The following is a 19578-nucleotide window of genomic DNA, read 5'->3' as shown; positions in this document are numbered from 1 at the left end:
CCTCCCTTTCCCTCCCTCCACCTGTAGCAACTTTGAATGCAGTCAGCTGGGGAGTAGCTCATGTTTACAGGGCTGCAGTTTTAAGGCAGCAGCCTGCCAGTCCAAGGTCTCCTCTGTGTTTCCATGTGGCACTCAGCTAAGTTGTATAACCACAACAGTGTAGCCACACAAAGCCAGTGGTGATTCTTGCCTCCAGCCAGAGCAGAGCTTTCCAGTGAGTGAGAGTACTGGGGAAGGGGAGCCACTGTGGAAAGGGGATGACCCACCTAGGTAGGAGGAGCACAAAACAAGAAGGAAAGTAAAAGGCAATAAGGAGAGAGAACAAAAGAAGAATGGGTGGGGCAAGAAAGGAGACAGAGAAACTCTGCTGGACAAAGGAGAGATGGCAGCAACCAGGGCCGGCTCCAGGCACCAGCCTACCAAGCATGTGCTTGGGGCGGCACCTGGAGGGGGGCGGTGCTCACTTGGGGAGAGCGGAGCCGCAGCGGGCCCTCCTCCGGCGCTCCGGCCGGTCGGGGAGAGCTGGGCCGCGGCCGGGCTCTCTGCCCTCCTCCCGGCGCTCCGGCCGGTTTGGGAGAGCGGGGCCCCGGTTGGGCCCTCCCCGCGGCGCTCCCCGCTGCCCCCCAGCGGAAGGCTTTTTTGCCTGGGGCAGCAAAAAAGCCAGAGCCGGCCCTCGCAGCAACCTTCCTGGGACATGAGGGGACTTTGTGGTGGTTGCAGTGTCCACCAATCTCTTGGAAGCTGGTGCTCCTACAAAAGACGTTTAGGAGCCCTGGATACATCTACCATCTGTGTGTACAGGTAGGTCACCACCAGCTAGGGGTGTATTCCAAACCAGGGAGCTAGAGAGGAAATGCGCCATTCCCAGTCTTGCGAGCTGGTTTAAGGCCATAGATTATAATGAGCTGTAGTACAGTACATAATTTTCTGTGCCAAATTGCTTACTTGTATTTTACTTAAATATTAGAGACGGGCCTGACTCAAAACCTTCGCTCCCAATAAACTTGAATGCTGTGGATGTTCAGAAGCAGAGTCAAGTTTGCAGCTCAGTCCCACGAGCATTGAAATCTCAGCAGGAGAAGGAAAAGGGGCATCCAAAAATAGAAAACATCAATGTGCGTCTGAGAATATCCTTCAGCCTGAATGTGCTAGGAAGGCCAAGTTAGTCCCCTAGCGTTCCTGGCCCTGGCCCAAGCAGAGGAAAATTAGCCCTGACATTATTTCCAGGTGATAATACAGCAAGAACTGAAAGTCTCCCTCTTGCATGGGTGTAACTACAATACACAACATAACACAAAGACTGACTGACATATAAGCCTACTATATCCCTGTCTGGGTGAAGTGCTGTTTCCTGGATGCGTTGACATCTGCTGTGCAAGAACTCAGGGCCGTGATACAGCTGGCGTTGGAATTGCTGGGTGCATGGGCTGCACTAATGATGCTGCCCATTGCCGTCCGTAGCATGCGATCTAAATTAAAAAAGCCATTGAGATGCACATTATATGCAGGTGCACCTGCAGAAGACTCCTGAATCATAAAAACCCAGGAAACTCTGCTGCCCATGGCACCAGAGAGCAAGCTCATTTATGCTTGCAGTAGGAATGCTTTAATTTAGGATTTGACTGTTAACATGTAACAGGGTGACTGTGGCTGACAGCCATAGCCAGTGGCCTCTCCCACTAATATCAGTAGCTGAAGGCAGTTCCTCTGCCTTCAAAACTATCAGCCCTCAATGGAACAATTTCAAACTCAGTGAGTGTCATTTTATGCAAGGCACAAAGCAATAAAGGAAGAGACAGTACAAAAAACCCCAAACTCCAAAACCTATGATGTTACAAATCTATTTAGAACTCTTTGAAGAATTTAAAATTATTATCATGGGAAGTGATTCTGACATTAAAGGGAATTCAAAACAAAGCAACAATCCAACTGGTTGAAAAAACTAGAATATCAACATTTTTCACGTCTTTCTTTTGGGGTGGGGGGGAGGAAGGTGATGCTTTGAGCTGGACAAAAAGTAACAAAACTACATAGGGAGCAGATTAGACAGACTCATGAAAAAAATGTGCACAGATTGGATCCTATGTCGATGAGAGCTGTAGAGATAGTTAAAGAGAGGGATTATAAGTACATATGAATTCTGCCCTACAATACCTGAACTAAAAACGGAAGAGACCTGTTAGATTTCCAGTTAATTTGCATGCCAATGCAGGAATGTTCTCTAGTGTTTCTTTACTAGCATTTCTGTCAAGTTTCATTTTAAGTGTGTCCATGGTGATGTATATTCCCTTCCTTGATTTCATTCCGTTACTGTAACAGACTAACATTTTCTTGACGTGATGTTTGCACTCCCAGTATGTCTGTTAGACATATGGCATCATATTAGACGTCATTCAGCCTCTCTCTGGATATATCTTCAACTCTTCAAATTTCCAAAAAAAGTCAGTCTATCCTGCCACCTAGTCACTTTTGTTTATCTTCTCTGAACTCCATCTAGTGCTAATTGTTCTGGTCAAGGGTTACATAGAAATGAACTATCCCAGTTGAGGTCACCTCCGAGCTAGAGAGAGAGACTATTATGCAGAGGCATAATGCCATGGAACAGGGACATATCAACTCAGCACTGCATTGGCATTTTCTTACACACACACACACACACACAAAATCTTGGCTGCTTTTAGTAAATTAGACTCCTTATTAACCTGATATCTGTTCCTTAAGACCATGAAGGTATCTCATTACACAACTTAGAAATGAACATACAGCTCCAAGTATCCGTACTAAATTAATGCAATAAAGTCTTATCCCATTGACTTGTACTGAACATATTATCTATTTAAAGCAGATGGGACCTTTTCAGCAATACCTTGTGGAGGCAGGACTACAATTAGAGTTAGATCCTCAGCTAGTGTAAATCAATGTAGTTCCAATGACTTCAATGGAGCTACATGAATCGATACCAGCCGAGAATCTGGCCCATCTGATAGCAATAAATGACATGGTGAATTATAGGCTGTACAGCGAATGTACAGTCTGTATGACAAACTGTACAATAATGCTCCGACGTTAAAAAATGTCCAAGTGGAAAACAAATCTAATTATGATTTTATACATTAGATAAATTGAAGAAAACTCAAGTGATGATGAATTACTTCAGCTACGGATAACACACAGTGGGACAAATTAAGCACTTGGTTACATCTGTGCAAATCCAACATCGCTCCACTGACGTCACTTAAAAAGAGCATGTTTCATCATAAAGCAACTAGGGCCACTGCCATCTGTTGTGCCCATTTTCACATATTTCCAGAGGGGATTTATGTATTTTTGATCTATTCCTTTGTCTTTTATTTGTAAATCACCATAAATTACAGGAAAAAAGCCCACAAACCATATGTGAAAAAAAAACCCTGATCTTTACGCTATGTCTACACTACCACTTATGCTGGTATAACTTATGTCGCTCTGTCTCCTGTCCGCTTAGAGCAGCTATGCTAGAAGCGCTGTAAGAGTTAGTGCAGCTGCAAGCTCTCTAGGGGAGCCATAGCCAAAGTGTTCAAGTTAAAATAACATCCTTAGAGGAAAACTCCAGTGATCAGCTCACAGATGCTGTGGTGACCGGCTCCTATCAAAGATAGATCCTCCTCCTTTAGGTCAGACCCTTATGGAATATGGGTATATTTCCGTGTGTGCTTTATTTACACAACAGGATGTGCATTGATGATAAGAGCATCAAAATGACAGACTTTACAAACCTTGTTTGATGCGGGAGAAGTCTATAATCCAGCTTTCATCCCAAAACATCTTTTGCTTCTGATATTGAAACCACTGCAGAAAGCATAACAGGCCAAATTCATTCCTGGGGCAACTCTATTGGCTTCAGTGGAGTTGCACTAGGGATGAGCGTAGCCAATAAATGATTAGTTGTATGGATATTTTCAAATATAAAATCCTACAGGTGTCTGAACAAGCATCACCATTTTAGCCTCCATCCTCTCTCAATGTCTTACTGACTTACATAGAAGTAACAGATCTGGATCTAACACCAAAATACAAAATCTGTAATTCTGAAGACTAAAGAACATGACATTTTGTAGTGGACAGTCTGATACTTTCAGTCCATGTTTGCATTTTTGTGCGCTGCACTTAGAACCCAGCTCTTCCCCCAGCGATGTGGTGAACATCATTTCACATCTTGGAAATGTCCAATGTGTAAACAAATGTCATTTCCCCCCAGATAAGCAGCATTTACTGGTCATATAGGATGTGGCAATCAAAATCAGGCCCCAGAGCAGCAAATTAGATGGTACATTATTACACAAAGTACTGTAGCTTGCATAACATTAGATGGGACACTGTCACTATTTTGTAAATAAGATGTATGTCTAATAACTGACGTACCAAAAAGTTGTCAAGTACAATAAACCCATTTTATACAAGCACATACTTGTCTGTAGATCAGAGTTGCAGGTTAGCTATGATAAACAGAAGACAATTTAAACACAAATATTTGATGGTCAGCATTTTGCCATCTATCTAATATTACCTTCAACAGCACGCATTGGATGGATGACAAGTAACAAAAACCCAATTTACACAAGAGTTCTTGTGACATCTTGGGAAGTGGTGGCAGAATTTGGGGAGAGCTTTGGGCCTGATTCCAGGCCCAGAAAATCAATGGGCATCTTTCCCCTGATTTCAATCGGCCTGTGCTTTCAGGAAAAGGAGATGTATTTTAGTGTGCAAGGACCATAATCAAACAAAGATGATGGGACTGATTCAATACCCACTGAATTAAATGGAATCCTTTCATTGACTTTAATGGGGGCTGGATCAGACCATATGAGAGGGAGGATCCTTGGAGCATTGTGCTCTTGCTGTATACTGAAAACTGGATACAAGTGACCTTTTCAGCTCTCTTTGTAAAAACAAGTTTATACATTGACTAAGCAACAAGCAGCAGAGAATGCTGAGTAGCATGTACCTACAGAAGCTAGGTAGATGATACTTAGCATGCCCTCCAGCATAAGAGGAAAAACAACAGAGTCCCTGCAAAACAAAGAATATCTGAGACAATAGGTAAATTAGGTTTATTCTGGAGGACTCACATAAGTGAGAAGGGGGCTAACTGTTTCCCTAACTCGTATGATGACTTTAAAGTTATCCACTGAAATCTGGTTGTAGGGGCTTGATTGAACTCCAGCCTGTCTTGCAAAGAAGTGGGAAATGGAAGGTGAAGTGGTCTGATGTGTATTATGTTGGAAGATCCTCAATAAAAATGTTTGAGTAACAAACCGACATTGAATCAACATATGGGGTCAGATCCTTCTGTTGGACCTGAGCAGTGCCTATTTGTACCACCAAGAGAACTGGCCCACTGTAATGGCCTTAGGAAACCTCAAGTTGCTCATCCAGTTGCAATAGTTCAAGGGTCCAATGTAGTCCACATACTGACCCTCTCACTGTGATAAGAGTGGATAAGGAAGGCATGCAGGATCGAGTCTATGCTATGTTAATACATTTGATACTGAAACATGTAAAGAGGCTTAACAGCTGTATAACTGATACTTTTCTATGATTTAATTAATTCATTACATTGGCGTGTTTTCTCTTAGAATGTAAAATATTCCGGTGCCCACCAGAGACTCTGGACACATTTACACGGAACAACCATTTCCGTCCATGAAAATGCCCTTCAGAAAAGTAGTCACAACTCTCCAGTTCCCATCTAGAGTCACTCAATGCTCTTCCCAGCAATTTCTCTCTTACCCCTAGAAAAAGCTGGCAAGAACAAAGAGGTCTTGCATTGTAACCTGAAAGGTAACAGATCTGGGCTGTGGCAATCTGAAGCAGGAAGCTAATTCCACAGTTTTATCTAATTATATGGCCTTCAACATGGTAATATCTAAGTGTCTCCCAGGGCTGTGACTTTAGATTTATTCTCACAAGAGCTCTGTGAAGTAGGTACCTATTATCCCTATTTTACAAGTTGGGAACTGAGGCACACAGAGATTGTGACTTGCCCAAGTTCGCATAGGAAGTATATGATAGAATGAGGAACTGAATCCCAACCCAATGCCTTAGCCGTACGATCATCTTTCTTCCCCTGAGCAAGAGCATCCTGCCTTCATTCCCTTGCAATCAACCAGGGGGTGTTAGATTGAGCGCTCCGCTCCAGATGTCTCAGCCACAGCAGTGTGACATAGGAGGGAAGTGATCCCTGCCATAACAAAGAGCCAATGCACTTATAGGTTTATAGGTTAAAACCAAGCAAGTTATCCATAATGCACACAATCAATACCATGACTATACATCTGAAAATATTTCCCTGGCAACAGCTTTCCATAACGTTCAGAAATTAATTTATGTACCTTCAGATACAGAGGAATCTATAGGAATGCAAAAAATAGAAGGGCCTATTCTGCAGAAATATAGTAAAAGAATAAGTAAAAATGATATATCATCTTATATTTATCCAGCACTTTTCATCCCAAAGGATCACAAAGCATTTTCTTTATATTGATCTATCCTTTTATACACACACACCCCTTTCTGTATTCCCCCCAGTGAGTCTGTTATAATAATGAACTACTACTACGAAACAAAACCCAAGGATCGGAAACTGACTGGATCTCCTAAGTTGAGGATAGGCTCCAGCCGGTGTTAGGATGCACAGTCAGACACACCAGGATCATTACAGAGAAGGTGTAATCCTAGGTGTCAGCCCCTTGTGAGCCATTCTCCAGCAACGTGGGGCTGCTCTAAACTATCCCCGGGGGGCTGGTGTAGAATGGGCCCCAGAATCAAGAAGCAACTTTTCCTCCCATTTCTCTTCTTCTCCCTTGGATCTCCCCGGGGGATTCTGTGTGTAGCAGAGAACCTGTTCTGATGCTTGTAAAGAGTTGTGTTGTAAACAATAAAATAATGGAGACACCATGATGGAAATAAAAGAAGAGAAAGGAGATTTCATTTGACACTTACCACTATTGTCAGAATGAAGCCAGCACAGACTAAACATATTGGTAAGGCAATTGCTATCCTGGCATCAGCTGTCAGTGGGCATTCCCCACAGTCAGCTGGACATGTGGAACAGCTTTCATCTTCTTCACAAACACCATCTCCGCAGACTGGGCAAAAAGGGATGTAGAGAGCAAAATGCTTGAAAATAGCTCTATCCACTCTTAGGACTCAAGTCAGTAACAAATACATAGGGCTCCTGGGCTGGGGATCCCCAGAAGTGGCCACAGAATATCTGAAAGAACAGGTTTTGAGGGATTCTAGGAGCTTTGTCCAGCAGTTGAAAGCTGCGGATTTAAAATGTAATCTAAGGACCCTTAAAATACACTGACCTTAGACTAAGGGTGGACATCAGTGCTTTTGACATGTTGTTGCAGATGTGTTGCTTGGTTGTTACCTTTTGTCTGTTTATTTCTCGTCGCCTGTCTTGCCTGTTTAGACTGTATGCTCTTGAAAACAGGGACTGTCCCTTACTCTGTATACTCAGCCCAGCCCTTGGGAGACCCAGGGGTCAGGAGAACAGAAAGCCATCTTTGCCCCCTTTCCTTTCAATCAGCAGGACTGGTATTCAGTAGTATGAATAACTTCAGGCAAAATGAACAAAGCAACCATGCTAGGAGGTGTTTCAAACGAAAGCTCATGAAAATTAGAACCAATATCAGATGTAATGTAATTTAAATGGAAGTTTCAACATCAGCCCAACATCAGCAAATGATCACAAAGTTGAAAAGTATCCCTGAAAGACATGATCTTTACAGCTGAGATGTTCAAAGAGCTGTCTGTTTGGTTTTGTAGGCAATAAGGTCAATGGCAAATGGTAACTTCATTAAATAATCACTGTTTTCTCATTTCATTTACTAAAACATAATCCCAGTGGGAATTTCTTTAGATACTTTACAGTGAAAGTCAATGGCAAAACTCCCATTAATTCCAATGGGGCCTGTATTTCACCCACGGATCTTCACTACTAGAATGCTGTACCTCAGATTCTCAAGCAAGAGAAGACTTAGTGCCACTGTGAAAGCACAGATCTCCTAACTATCCAAATGTTTTGGAAAACAATTGGTAATAATTCTGCCTGCTTCAGTTCTATTCCATTGTAATCTGCGTTCCAGTGCTATGGCCATCACAGAGGTCTCTCAATGCCTAACAATTATATTTATTAAAATTAACACAAGAGCACTGCATTGGGCAGTGTTTCTGAGGTTTATATGAACAATAGCACCAGGCTCAAGAATCACTTGTGTTTGCTCGTTAGCTGTCATGCCTCAGGCTAGCCTGCTTCCTGTCTGATGACGAGTGTCCATATACTGGAAAGAGACCATGTGGTAGAACTGTTTCGCATCCCTATGACATCCCAACAAGCCTTGTAGTGCCTGAAGCTGCTGGTTCTGGTATTTGATTTCAGCTGTTTGACCAAGTGCAGCCTTTTACAGGGTTCCCATGTCCTACACAGGCAACGAGAAGCTGGAAAAACTTCAGAGATTTCAAGTGGGTTGAAAAAGAATTGTAGAAACATTTGATGGGATACATTCACTTGTGAAGGGGCTATGTGGGCTTTTGTTCTTCTAGCCTATCAGTAGAATTGGAAGAGCTGTGTAATTCCTGTTTAACATACGAGAAGTCTTTATTTCATACCATACCTACTGCAGGTAGCACCGTGGTTTTGGCTTCCAGAGCAACTTGCATTTTCCCAACCCTGATGTGTGCGATGAGAGAGGTCACCCCCACATGAACCAAAACAACCTGCCAAACAAACAGCCATTGCTTTAAATTTCATACATTGGCCTTTTTCAACACCAATAATCTAATCTCCTTTCTCTAGATCTATTATTTCACCTTCTTCCTATTTGCAGGCAATGGAGGTCTCATCATCTTCCCATCAGCCCATGTGGCAACATGATCAATTGTCTCCAAACCGCATTAGATATTGTTACCAGAATGGAAGCTAAATGGTCACTCAAGACCTCTGTCTCTCCACAAGGGAGTCTGTAACTCCACCCAACCCTACTGGTGCACGTGCAGTTCTGTTGAATAGGTCAGCCTCTGGGAGAGGCAAAGTCTATGTTCTTCCAAGACTTTTGGGGCCCAGATAGCCTCAGCTGTTTCCATAAATGTTTTTGAGACATATTGGCAACCCTCACGGAGCTGCCATGAAGTGAGGGAAGTGAGACAAGCAGAAGTAGAATCCAGTCCTCTGGAAACAAGATGCTAGGTGCACTCAGTTCCCAGTAAAGTCAGTTGGAAGCTGAAAGCACTCAGCACCTCGCAGTATCAGGACTTTATCCTGCGGCCTTTATATGCATATAACTCCAAATGAAATAAGTGGGCGGATTTCCTACCTAAGGACTGCGGGATCTGGCCTGCTAGTAAAAAGGTCTAGAGCATTGTATGCCGTAAATGTACTATACCTTGGCCGTCCAGTTTGTCTGACTCATTTTGCCAGCTGTAGATAAAGTGTGAGTAAATATCTGGCCATCATCCGGAATCCACGGGCCACATATTCCACCTTTCCCCTTTACCAAAAAAGAGCAGTTATATCAATAGATAATAAAACAAGGAAAATTCCAGACCTTAATACTCTTAAATTTAGTACTCTTTGGGGGCCTTGTGCTTTATTCCAATAACTAGCAATGTATTATTCATTATGACAATGCTCAATCATAAATGACACCATTGTGGGCTAAAATAAAACACAAACAAATGGAAAGGAGAACATGGATTGATAGTCCAGTTTAAAATTCCACAAAATTCTCACTCGCTCAAAGTCCATGAGCCATTTTCTGTCCTCATCTCATTTAGGCACCTAAATCTGGAGTAACTTTATTGAAGTTACTGGAGTTATTCTGTATTTACTTCACTAAAAGTAGAATTTTGTCCACAATTTTTTATTCTCTACATGGTAGATTGACTGTAGCTCTACTTTTTTTGGTGACAACTATGGGATATGGTGTTTCTTTCATGAAAGTTCCTATTTCCAGCGCATTTCTCATTAAGATTGCATCAACTTTAATTTCCCAGCAGCTGCAGCCATTGAGAATTATAATGGCTGTCTGAGGATCATGGGTTTTTAAATGGCTTAATCCTTCTTGCTAAATTTCAGATATGTATTCAGGCATTTCTGTTCATGCACTTTAAAATACAGTATGCAAAAAAGAAATGGATTGCTCATGCTAGCTGAGGTAAAACCAGGAGTAATGGTCTCAAGCTGCACTGGGGGAGGTTTAGGTTGAATATTAGGAAAAACTTTTTCACTAGCAGGGTGGTGAAGCACTGGAATGGGTTACCTAGGGAGGTGGTGGAATCTCCTTCCTTAGAGATTTTTAAGGTCAGGCTTGACAAAGCCCTGGCTGGGATGATTTAGTTGGGGATTGGTCCTGCTTTGAGCAGGGGGTTGGACTAAATGACCTCCTGAGGTCCCTTCCAACCCTGATATTCTATGATTCTTCCTGAAAAGATGACACCGTATTGAAAGCCCCTGCTTAATGGAAAGAGCTTTATTTGTAACTATCCATTTATTAGCACAAGCCCACTTTCCTACAGCAGTTTTAGTCTATGGGGGCTATTTTATAGATGCTTGCCTTGTCTAAGCAGGAAAGCTCAAAAATATTTCAAACTTTAAAAGCAAGAGGCTAGGTGGTGCCTTTGTGCTAGAATCACTCACAGATCACACCCTCCCCACAAGGATTTGGGGGTAGAACACCTCCACAACAGTACACCCTCTCTCTTCCCACAGAGGGTGGTGTGTGGACACGGGAGTGATCCTGAGGGAGGTGGCAGCCAGTGGGCAGACTGAGGGAGGACTGGGCATGCTGACAGGATGCATATCGTGCTGTGCAGCGCCAGTGGAGATTCCAGCCAAAAAATTACACTGCCACAAGCTAGATGATATTTCTGTAGCCCCCTTCCTTCAAGGGGAAGTTCTGAGGTCAGCTGGGGAATCCCTAACACAGTGGCTCCAATAGAGCTGTGCTGGCAAGGAGCAGGGCCACAGCTGCTGTGGAGGCACAGGGGCCTTGGTGCAGCTGGGTGAGATGAACATGATTTATGGGCTAGACACATGCACTGGAATGGATTGCCTAGGGAGGTGGTGGAATCTCCTTCCTTAGAGGTTTTTAAGGTCAGGGTTGACAAAGCCCTGGCTGGGATGATTTAGTTGGAAATTGGTCCTGCTTTGAGCAGGGGGTTGGACTAGATGACCTCCTGAGGTCCCTTCTATGATTCTATGATTTCCCCTGTGAAGCCTTCTCTCTTTAAATACATTTAAAACATAATGAGTGGAATCTTGCAGAACTTCCTCTCCTTTCTGGTCCTATGGGTACTATCTGTCCCTCCATAAATACAAATAAACTAAACTGTTCTAACACGTCATTCTGGAGCCCCCATTTTAAATATGGTAAGTACACAAAGTGAAGAGAAACAGACTGTCCCCCTCTGCAATTTAGCACAAACACCTGCCTTGACTTCCGTGAGCCTGGATTTCACCCGGTATGTCTGTACAAGTGCCCTAACAGAGTCCAGAAGAAATGGATAGATTCTTCTCGCAGTGCAAAGCCAGCCATCAGGAGCTTATTGTCTGGCCTTTGAATGCTTTTCTACCTTGATGAAATATGATAAAACCAGTTCATATAGGGTCCAACCCTGCAAGTCACTGAGCAACTCCCATTGATTTTAATGGAAACTGCTGGATGTTCCGAACTTCTGAAAATCAGGCTGTTTCAGTCTCTCGCAGCCTGCTCCAAAGCCTGCTGAAATCAATGGCAGTCCTTCTGTTGGCTTTAATGAACTTTGGATCAGGCCCTAATATGGACTTAGGGGCCTAATTTTAGGCCCTCGTTTTTCATTATGTTGCCCTGGCTATTAAAGTGTCTCATCTAGCATGCAGAACAGACCCACCCATTGTACTAACCATGAAGGCCAAAGGGCAGGAGTGGACGTTGGCGTGATGGACACAGCAGTTCTCTCCATTTGCATCTTTCCAGTTGGAAGGGCACTCTTGTTCTTCACAGAACTTCTTGGCTGCCGCAGCATTGCTAACCATTTTTTTTTAAATACAAAGAGAGGATTTTATATTCATTTCTCATTCCTAAAATTTTTTTAACAGGCATGTAATGAAGTCCTGTTCTTTACACTGCACAGATATACACAGCAGGAGACACACTGCTATTTCTTTACATTGTTTTGCTGTGTGTGGAAATAGCCCCACAGCGATGGATCTCTGCTATCAACTGGGGCACCATCTGGTCCTAGGCAGAAAAGGTCTGGCAGCTGTCAATCCTCCAGTAGCTGCCAACTCCTCAACCTAGTCCTCCACCCTGACAACACCACCAGATGGGGAATCTTGGCCACACAACCCCTGACTCAGATCCTCATGCCACTTCTGATGATGTCCATCTCTACTTACAGCCTCTGCACCATCTCAAATGAGTGATTGTCTCTCTCAACTTCAGGACATTCCATTATAAACATTCTTTACTTCAAAACAAAGTAACTGATTTTTTTTCAAGTGTGGCTTACTTTGTAGATATGACTGAGACTTAAAATCTAAAGACTTTATCTAGTGTACTGTTACTGGAGTCAAAGCTCTATGAAAAAAAACAACAGTTTTTATCCTATTGCAAATTGTATTAACTCACAAGTAATTTGTAGTGTTATAAAAGGAGAATACATTTTAAAGGAACAGAGTTAAGGTTCACCTAGGGTAAATTTTTCACGAGTGTCTTAAGGGCAGATTTACAAAGGGGTTTAGGCACCTAAAGATGCAGTTAGGTGGCTAGTAGGATTCATAAAAGTGCTGAAGCGGGAGAGGCACCTAACTCACATTGACTTCTTCTTGCTCCTAACTTGGAGTTAGGCACCTGACCTGCTTAGCATCTTTGAAAATCCCACTAGCCACCTATCTGCATCTTCAGGCACCTAAATACCTTTGAAAATCTGGTCCTTGGGCACTTTGTAACATTTTACTCCTCAACTCTAAGATCTCCATTCAGTGAAGCGCTTAAGTACTTGCCTCATTTTGGGCCCAATCCAAAACCCCAGGAAGTCGATAGAATGATTCCTGTCCACTCCAATGGCCTTGGGATCAGGTAGTTAAAGCAAGGCAGCATCCCATTGGTGCTAATGGGACTTACGTCCCTTCTTAAAGAGAGGCACATACTTAAGCATCTTGTTGAACTGGGTCCTAAGGGTCCTGTCTTTGAGTGTTTGATACCTGTATGTATTATTAATGCATTCAGAGTGAGATTTTCAAGCGTTCCTAAATCATTTATGAGCACAAGTCCCATTGGAAAGACTGTAGCAATAATCCTACTTCCAGCTATTGGAGAAAGTTTATTTTATGGCTATGTCATCACAATGCTATAATTTACTGCTATGACATTATAGCTATAAATATTTTTGGGAAAATGTAAAAAAAGTTTTACCATTACTATTACAGATCATTACTAAAGTTTGTCCAAAATCCCTCAGTACCCAAATGAACGAAATACAACTTCATGATTAAAGCCACCTACACTATCAAAATTCCCCCCCCCCAACAATCTTGAATATCAGCTTTAAATATTAAAGAACATGTAAAAAAAAATTCTCTCTGAAGAAGTACTCTCACAAATTGAATGTTGTAAAAATGAACACGTAGGAGGTCACGGGAACATTTTCTGTGTAATTTGATTTTTTTCATTTACCATCTTTTTTAACCCACCAAATACATAAAAAGAACATAGAAAATGGTGAAATGAGGTTAAGGCCCCAGTCCTACGTTGCTCTGCATGGATCACGGTACATGACTGGGGCCTAAATATGCATCTCAGTGATCCTATGTCACAAGCTGCTCAGCTTTTACACTTGTCATTACAACGGCATCATGTTAATCCCTCGATTTTGCCTTATTATACACCGTTATGTTTGTATACGTTACAGTCTGTAAGTGTGTTGATATAGCTACAGTAGGAAAATTCTGGCCCCATTGAAGTCATTGTCATTGACTTCAACAGTCACAGGCCATACTGTAGTTAATGTGTGTTGTACATTAAAAATTATTATTAGTATTATTATTCCTATTGAGACCTACAGGCCACAACCAAGTTGGGTCCCAGTGTGCTAGACACTGAACAAACCTATCCTGGCCGCAGCTATCTCAGAATGTAAAAGGTAAGACATAACAGTGAGATGAAACAAGCAGGCTGGGTTGAGGATGGGAAAGATGAATAACAACTATAATAGCATGTGTGCCACCCAATTGTTCAGCAGCAGTGATTATTATTATTAATACAAATTATTATTTGTAATATCATAGTATGTTTGAGCCCCAGTCATGGACCGAGCCCCATTGTGATAGGCACTGTACAAACACAGAACAAAAAGGTGGTCCCTACTCCAGAGAACTTACAATATAAATACAAGACAAGAAACAACAGATGGACACAGAGAGCACAAAGGGGGAGTACAAGTAAACAATGAGACAATATTGGTCAACAAGATTGGCAGTGATCTCAGTACACCAGTGGTCTACCCATTCCCAGGAGCTTAATCCATTGACACTTTGTCTACACACAAACCTGCACCAGGAGGTGGTACCTGTGAGAAAGGATTCCGTTTTGCACAGCATAGTGGTAAAAGTGATCTGAAGCAAAGACTGCATACGTTACATTGAAGAACTCCCCACTCACAGCCTTTTCTGGAGGTCTCTGGACCCAGGCCATCTCAAGACCTAGAAATAACACACAGTTATGGGTCAACATGTTTGGTTTAACCTACTACAACTATGTGCAACTGGACAAATTGTTCTGGAGCAGAAATCCAATTGAAATGTAAATATTTTCACAAATATTCTTCCTGTCATTACTGCTGGCCAAAGGTCTTCCCCATGTATAGTGTACAGGTAGTTCCAAAATAACATCTATTGGAGAAGAAGTGTTTTTAGATTTTATTCCCCTACAGGGTGCAAGCTAACTAATCAGAGCACTTGGAAACTTAGGACCAAACCCTACTCACTTTGCTCAGGTGGGCCTGATCCTCTTCTGACTTGTATCGATTTCACTCCAGTGTAACTCAGCTGACTTCAGTGCAGTTATTCCTGATTTACACTGTTTTCCTGCTAGTTACAGTTAAGAACATAAGAATGTCCATACTGGGTCAGATCAAAGATCCATCTAGCCCAGTATCCTGTCTTCCGACAGTGGCCAATGCCAGGTGCCCATCCCCTGTAGCCCATTCCCAGCTTCTGGCAAACAAAGGCTAGAGAAACCATCCCTGACCATCCTGGCTGATAGCCATTGATGGACCTATCCTCCATGAATTCATCTAGTTCTTTTTTGAACCCTGTTATAGTCTTGGCCATCACAACATCCTCTGGCAAGCAATTCCACAGGCTGACTGTGTGTTGTGTGAAAAAATACTTTCTTTTGTTTGTTTTAAACCTGCTGCCCTTTAGTTTCATTTGGTGACCCTTAGTTCTTGTGTTATGAGAAGGAGTAAATAACACTTCCTTATTTACTTTCTCCACACCAGTCATGATTTTATAGACCTCTATCCTATCTCCCCTTAGTCTCTTTTCCAAGCTGAAAAATCCCAGTTTTATTAATCTCTTGGCTCCATCAAGCCATAAATACAGCCCTTCTTTCTCAGAGGGTATATTACTGAACAAAGTAGTAGGAATCATTAGTACACACAGAGCCAATTCCTGAAAACCCTTACTCACATGAATAGTCCTTACTTAAGCAAGTAATCTTCTTAAACAGGACTACTCATGTGAGTAAGAGTTACTATTCTGTAGTGATTTCCTTTTCCTTATAATTAAATGTGATTAGAACTTATTACACTGGAGTTTTCCTTTATCACAATATTCTTCACTTGCATACTGCTTGGTGATCTAAACGATTTGTTTCTGCACATAGTTCCCTTTTCAGATATAAAAGGGTTAATTATAAAAGAAACAATCCTTTTGGGTCAACAGCAGTAGAGGAACAATCATAACAAATCATTAATAATGAATATAATAGAAGAGACAAAAGAAAGCTCACTTTATATATTATTCTAGCCAGATTTTCACAAATTATTAAAAGGTAAAATAATTGTTTAGGTTGAGAGTATTTCATGGCAGCTAGGTGAGAGGTCAAAATAAATTTCTTAGGGCAAAAGGCTTTTTTTCCTTGAAAAGGATTCACAACAGCAGAAAATCCCTTTATTTAATTCTATTCACGCATAGATACATATGCACACCAAAGAACTAATGTTTAATTTATAGCAATAAGAGCCATAATATGTGTCTCTAGCTCAGTTTTCATCTGCGTCTAGACAGTGGTTCTCAAACTTTTGTACGGTGATCCCTTTAACACAACAAGCTACTGAGTGCAACCCCCCCTTATAAATTTATATATATATATATATATTTAACACCATTATAAATGCTGGATGCAAAGCCGGGTTTGGGGTGGAGGCTGACAGCTCGCCATCCCCCCCGCCCACAATAACCTCGTGACCCCCTGAGGGGTCCCGACCCCCAGTTTGAGAACCCCTGATCTAGGAGCTGGTAAAGGTATTTTACATAAACTGTACAAAGCTTAAAGATCATTCTAAAATTGGTTACAAAGGGCACATATTAGTGTAATCGCATTATTCATCAGGGTTGGAAAAACAAAACTCTAGCAACCCTCCCCTCCCCTTACTTCTCTTTGTTTCCTATTGCATTCATTTTGCATTTTGGTTCACTGATAACTTTGTTTCAAGAAAGTCGATTGCATTAGTAAACAGCTGGATAACAGAGATGCTAAATACGCCAGGGTAGAGAATGTCCAGTTTATAGTCAATATTCTTTGAACTTCACCATTTAATCTGAACTTTGAATATTTGAGACAATATTAACACTATTATGTTACATTCTGAGCCTGAGCCTACAGTCTGTCTACAGACTTCAGTGGGAGTTTTACCAGTTTATAGCTTGTAGGATTGGGTCCTGTTATTTTGCTTTGCAGCAGTACGTCAAAAGTTGTTGCATTGCATCCTAACCTTTTCCAGCATTTATATAACTGTTTATTTGCATTAATTATTTAGCTTCTTATTTCTGATTACTCCTAAACTCTTTAAAAAAAACCACTTTGAGTTTCAAATATCAACCAAGTAGCCTTTACATTTCTGATTCTTTTGCACTAGAAACTCATCTTTCAAAGTATTATACGTAGGTGTATAAAGATCTGAGAGTCGTTATTTGTTTCTATTGAATAGAAGTTGGGGGCGGGGAAATCAAAGCATGAAAATACATATGGAGAGGCTCCACTTTTTGGCTTAGTGTTTAAATGAATCCCATCCAATCTGGAACTGGCAGGGTATAATTGAACCAAGTACTGAATACAATCTGGCTGCAATGTAGGGCTGTTCGTTTGCTTTGTTTTGTTTAGGCTGCTTTAGTTTTTTCTAATGTCAAACAAAATTCCTTGCTTGAAGACAATGATTTCCTTCTTTTTTAATCATCCTAATTATCTTCCCCTTGGAACAGATATGCTCCAGACAAATATTTATTCTGAAGTGTATGTGTGCTAGCCACTTTCCTTGACTTAATTCATCTGGAAAGAGACGTTGCTGCTGACTGAAATATTTTCCACTAGGTTTGAGACCTGAGATGTATTAGGAATTATTCTGATTACTTAAATTTTCACGTTCTCATCCATTTTCCTAGCAGGCAAAGATGATCTTCCCTGAGCAACTGTGGGACCCACTCACCTCCACAGTCCAGCATGTTATACTCATCTGGTTTTTCCAGGGGCCAGCAATCATAGTCGCTGTTATCCAGGTCGTGCCACCCGTCCACTAATATCACCTGCCATGGAAAAAACATACCAAATAATCCCATAAAACAGAGGAATTTTTGTCTACAAAATCTGTTCTCTTACTATAAAAAGTCTCTCCAACTTTCTGGAACAAAGATCACAGCCAGGAATCATCTAAATGTTCAGAAACAAGATTACAGGTTCATTATATTCCCACATGCCCCCTCCACCCCCCGAAATTATTTCTAAATTTATTAAACAATAAGAGAAACTCAGCTAATCCAGTTGTGCTTTGGGTTTAAACAGAGCTCAGCGTGTGTGCTTTTTAAATGTCACACTCCAGCCAAATCTTCTCTTCCTTTTCTTTTTAATTTTAAATAATTTGTGTATAAAATACGCTTAAGAAAATAAATATAAACAGGTTTTATAACATATAAAAGTTATACTGAATTTTTTTTAGAATCTATTTTTTCTTAGTAGTATTTTATTAATGCATACTATGTTCTATTAATAAAAGTAGAATATATTAATCATAACTGATGGGACTCAAAGTATATAGCAGAAAAACAGCAGGATAGATTATGCGATATATTTCACTTTATATACTAGAATAGAATAGAGTAATATAGTCTGTGGTTTTTCTTGGTATTAGTAAAAGAATATGATAGAACATGTTCTTCTAATGTATTCTGCTATTCTATATATTGGAAGAATAGAATAAAATACAATATGATATATTCTTCTCAGGTATTCTATTATATTCTGCATATTAGTAAAACAGTAAATAGAATATAGTCTTCAAATGTATTCTCTAATTATTGTTCCATACATTTAGTAGAATAGAATGCAACATATTCTCCTAATTATTTTCCTAACTATTAGCAGAATAGAATATTTTCTTCTAATAGATTCTGCCATTAGTCTTTTGCATAGAAGTGGAAGAGAGTAGAACCAATTGTTTCTATCTATCTTAGTGAAATAGAATATATTAGGAACAATCCGTAATTAAGAAGTATTAATAGCAACCACTGCAATAAAATATTATTAATTTCTTGACTATGCACCACATAGGAGCAGGATCTATGCAGTTTACCTACCAGTAAACTGAGGAGGCTTCGGAGCCCTGGGGCAGGTGGTTTGGCAGCTCCCATGGTCCCAAATAGGCATCAAGCCCAGTTAGCTTCAGGGCTGCTGCTGTTGCAGCTCGGCTGGGTTCTTCCCTCCCTACAGGTTTCCAGCCAGCCAGGGGTTTATCACTGCTCTAGCTGCTGCAGTTATTTGTCTTCCCTCCTTTCCCCTTCCCTTTGTGGAGTGGGAATCTCCCCCCTATCCCTAGCAAAGCACCTGTGAGGAGGCAGCAGATTGTCATCTCAGCCACAGAGCAGCTCCCCTCCAAATGTCCAGGCGCTGAGGGAAGGGTTTTCCCTCCCCTCAGCACCCGGAAGGAACAGGAGTGTGAGGACTTTAGCCCCTTGCCCATGTTGCTTCTGACTCTCAGGTCTTCTCTGTTCCCTGTTGGGAAATTTCCCTGGAGGGCAGATAAGACAGTTGCAGAAAAATACAGGCTGGGTCTGGGGTAAGATGGATTCATAGATTCCAAGCACAGAAGGGACCAACCTGATCTAGTCTGACCTCCTGCATAACCCCAGTCATAGAATTCCACCCAGTTACCCCTGCATTCAGCCCGATAACTTGTGTTTGATTGCTAACACACTGCCTCTGCAAATGCAGTATGCTATCTATTGGTTTGGTAGGACTAGGGCTATATTAAAGCTCACTTCTGCTGCACTCAGTTTCA

At 41.4% G+C, this 19578-nt stretch overlaps 1 protein-coding gene across 1 annotated transcript in view; it reads right to left on the bottom strand.

Moving 5' to 3' along the window:
- Nucleotides 1–18931, bottom strand: part of LOC128839302 (atrial natriuretic peptide receptor 2-like) — a 40134-nt gene extending 21203 nt beyond the window's left edge. Inside the window, exons 1-10 of the mRNA XM_054032181.1 lie at nucleotides 18878–18931; nucleotides 17734–17830; nucleotides 14593–14725; nucleotides 13499–13507; nucleotides 11927–12050; nucleotides 9429–9533; nucleotides 8661–8763; nucleotides 6982–7127; nucleotides 3756–3828; nucleotides 1322–1469 (exon numbers count right to left, since the gene is read on the bottom strand). Coding sequence (XP_053888156.1) covers nucleotides 1322–1469; nucleotides 3756–3828; nucleotides 6982–7127; nucleotides 8661–8763; nucleotides 9429–9533; nucleotides 11927–12050; nucleotides 13499–13507; nucleotides 14593–14725; nucleotides 17734–17830; nucleotides 18878–18931 — 992 coding nt within the window. The remainder of the gene's footprint in view (nucleotides 1–1321; nucleotides 1470–3755; nucleotides 3829–6981; nucleotides 7128–8660; nucleotides 8764–9428; nucleotides 9534–11926; nucleotides 12051–13498; nucleotides 13508–14592; nucleotides 14726–17733; nucleotides 17831–18877) is intronic.
- Nucleotides 18932–19578: the final 647 nt, after the last annotated feature.

The sequence above is a fragment of the Malaclemys terrapin genome, chromosome 6, assembly GCF_027887155.1.
Source record: "Malaclemys terrapin pileata isolate rMalTer1 chromosome 6, rMalTer1.hap1, whole genome shotgun sequence".
Classification (NCBI taxonomy): domain Eukaryota; kingdom Metazoa; phylum Chordata; order Testudines; family Emydidae; genus Malaclemys; species Malaclemys terrapin.
Note: the sequence above shows the minus strand (reverse complement) of the source record. Positions and strands in the feature narration are given on the sequence as shown.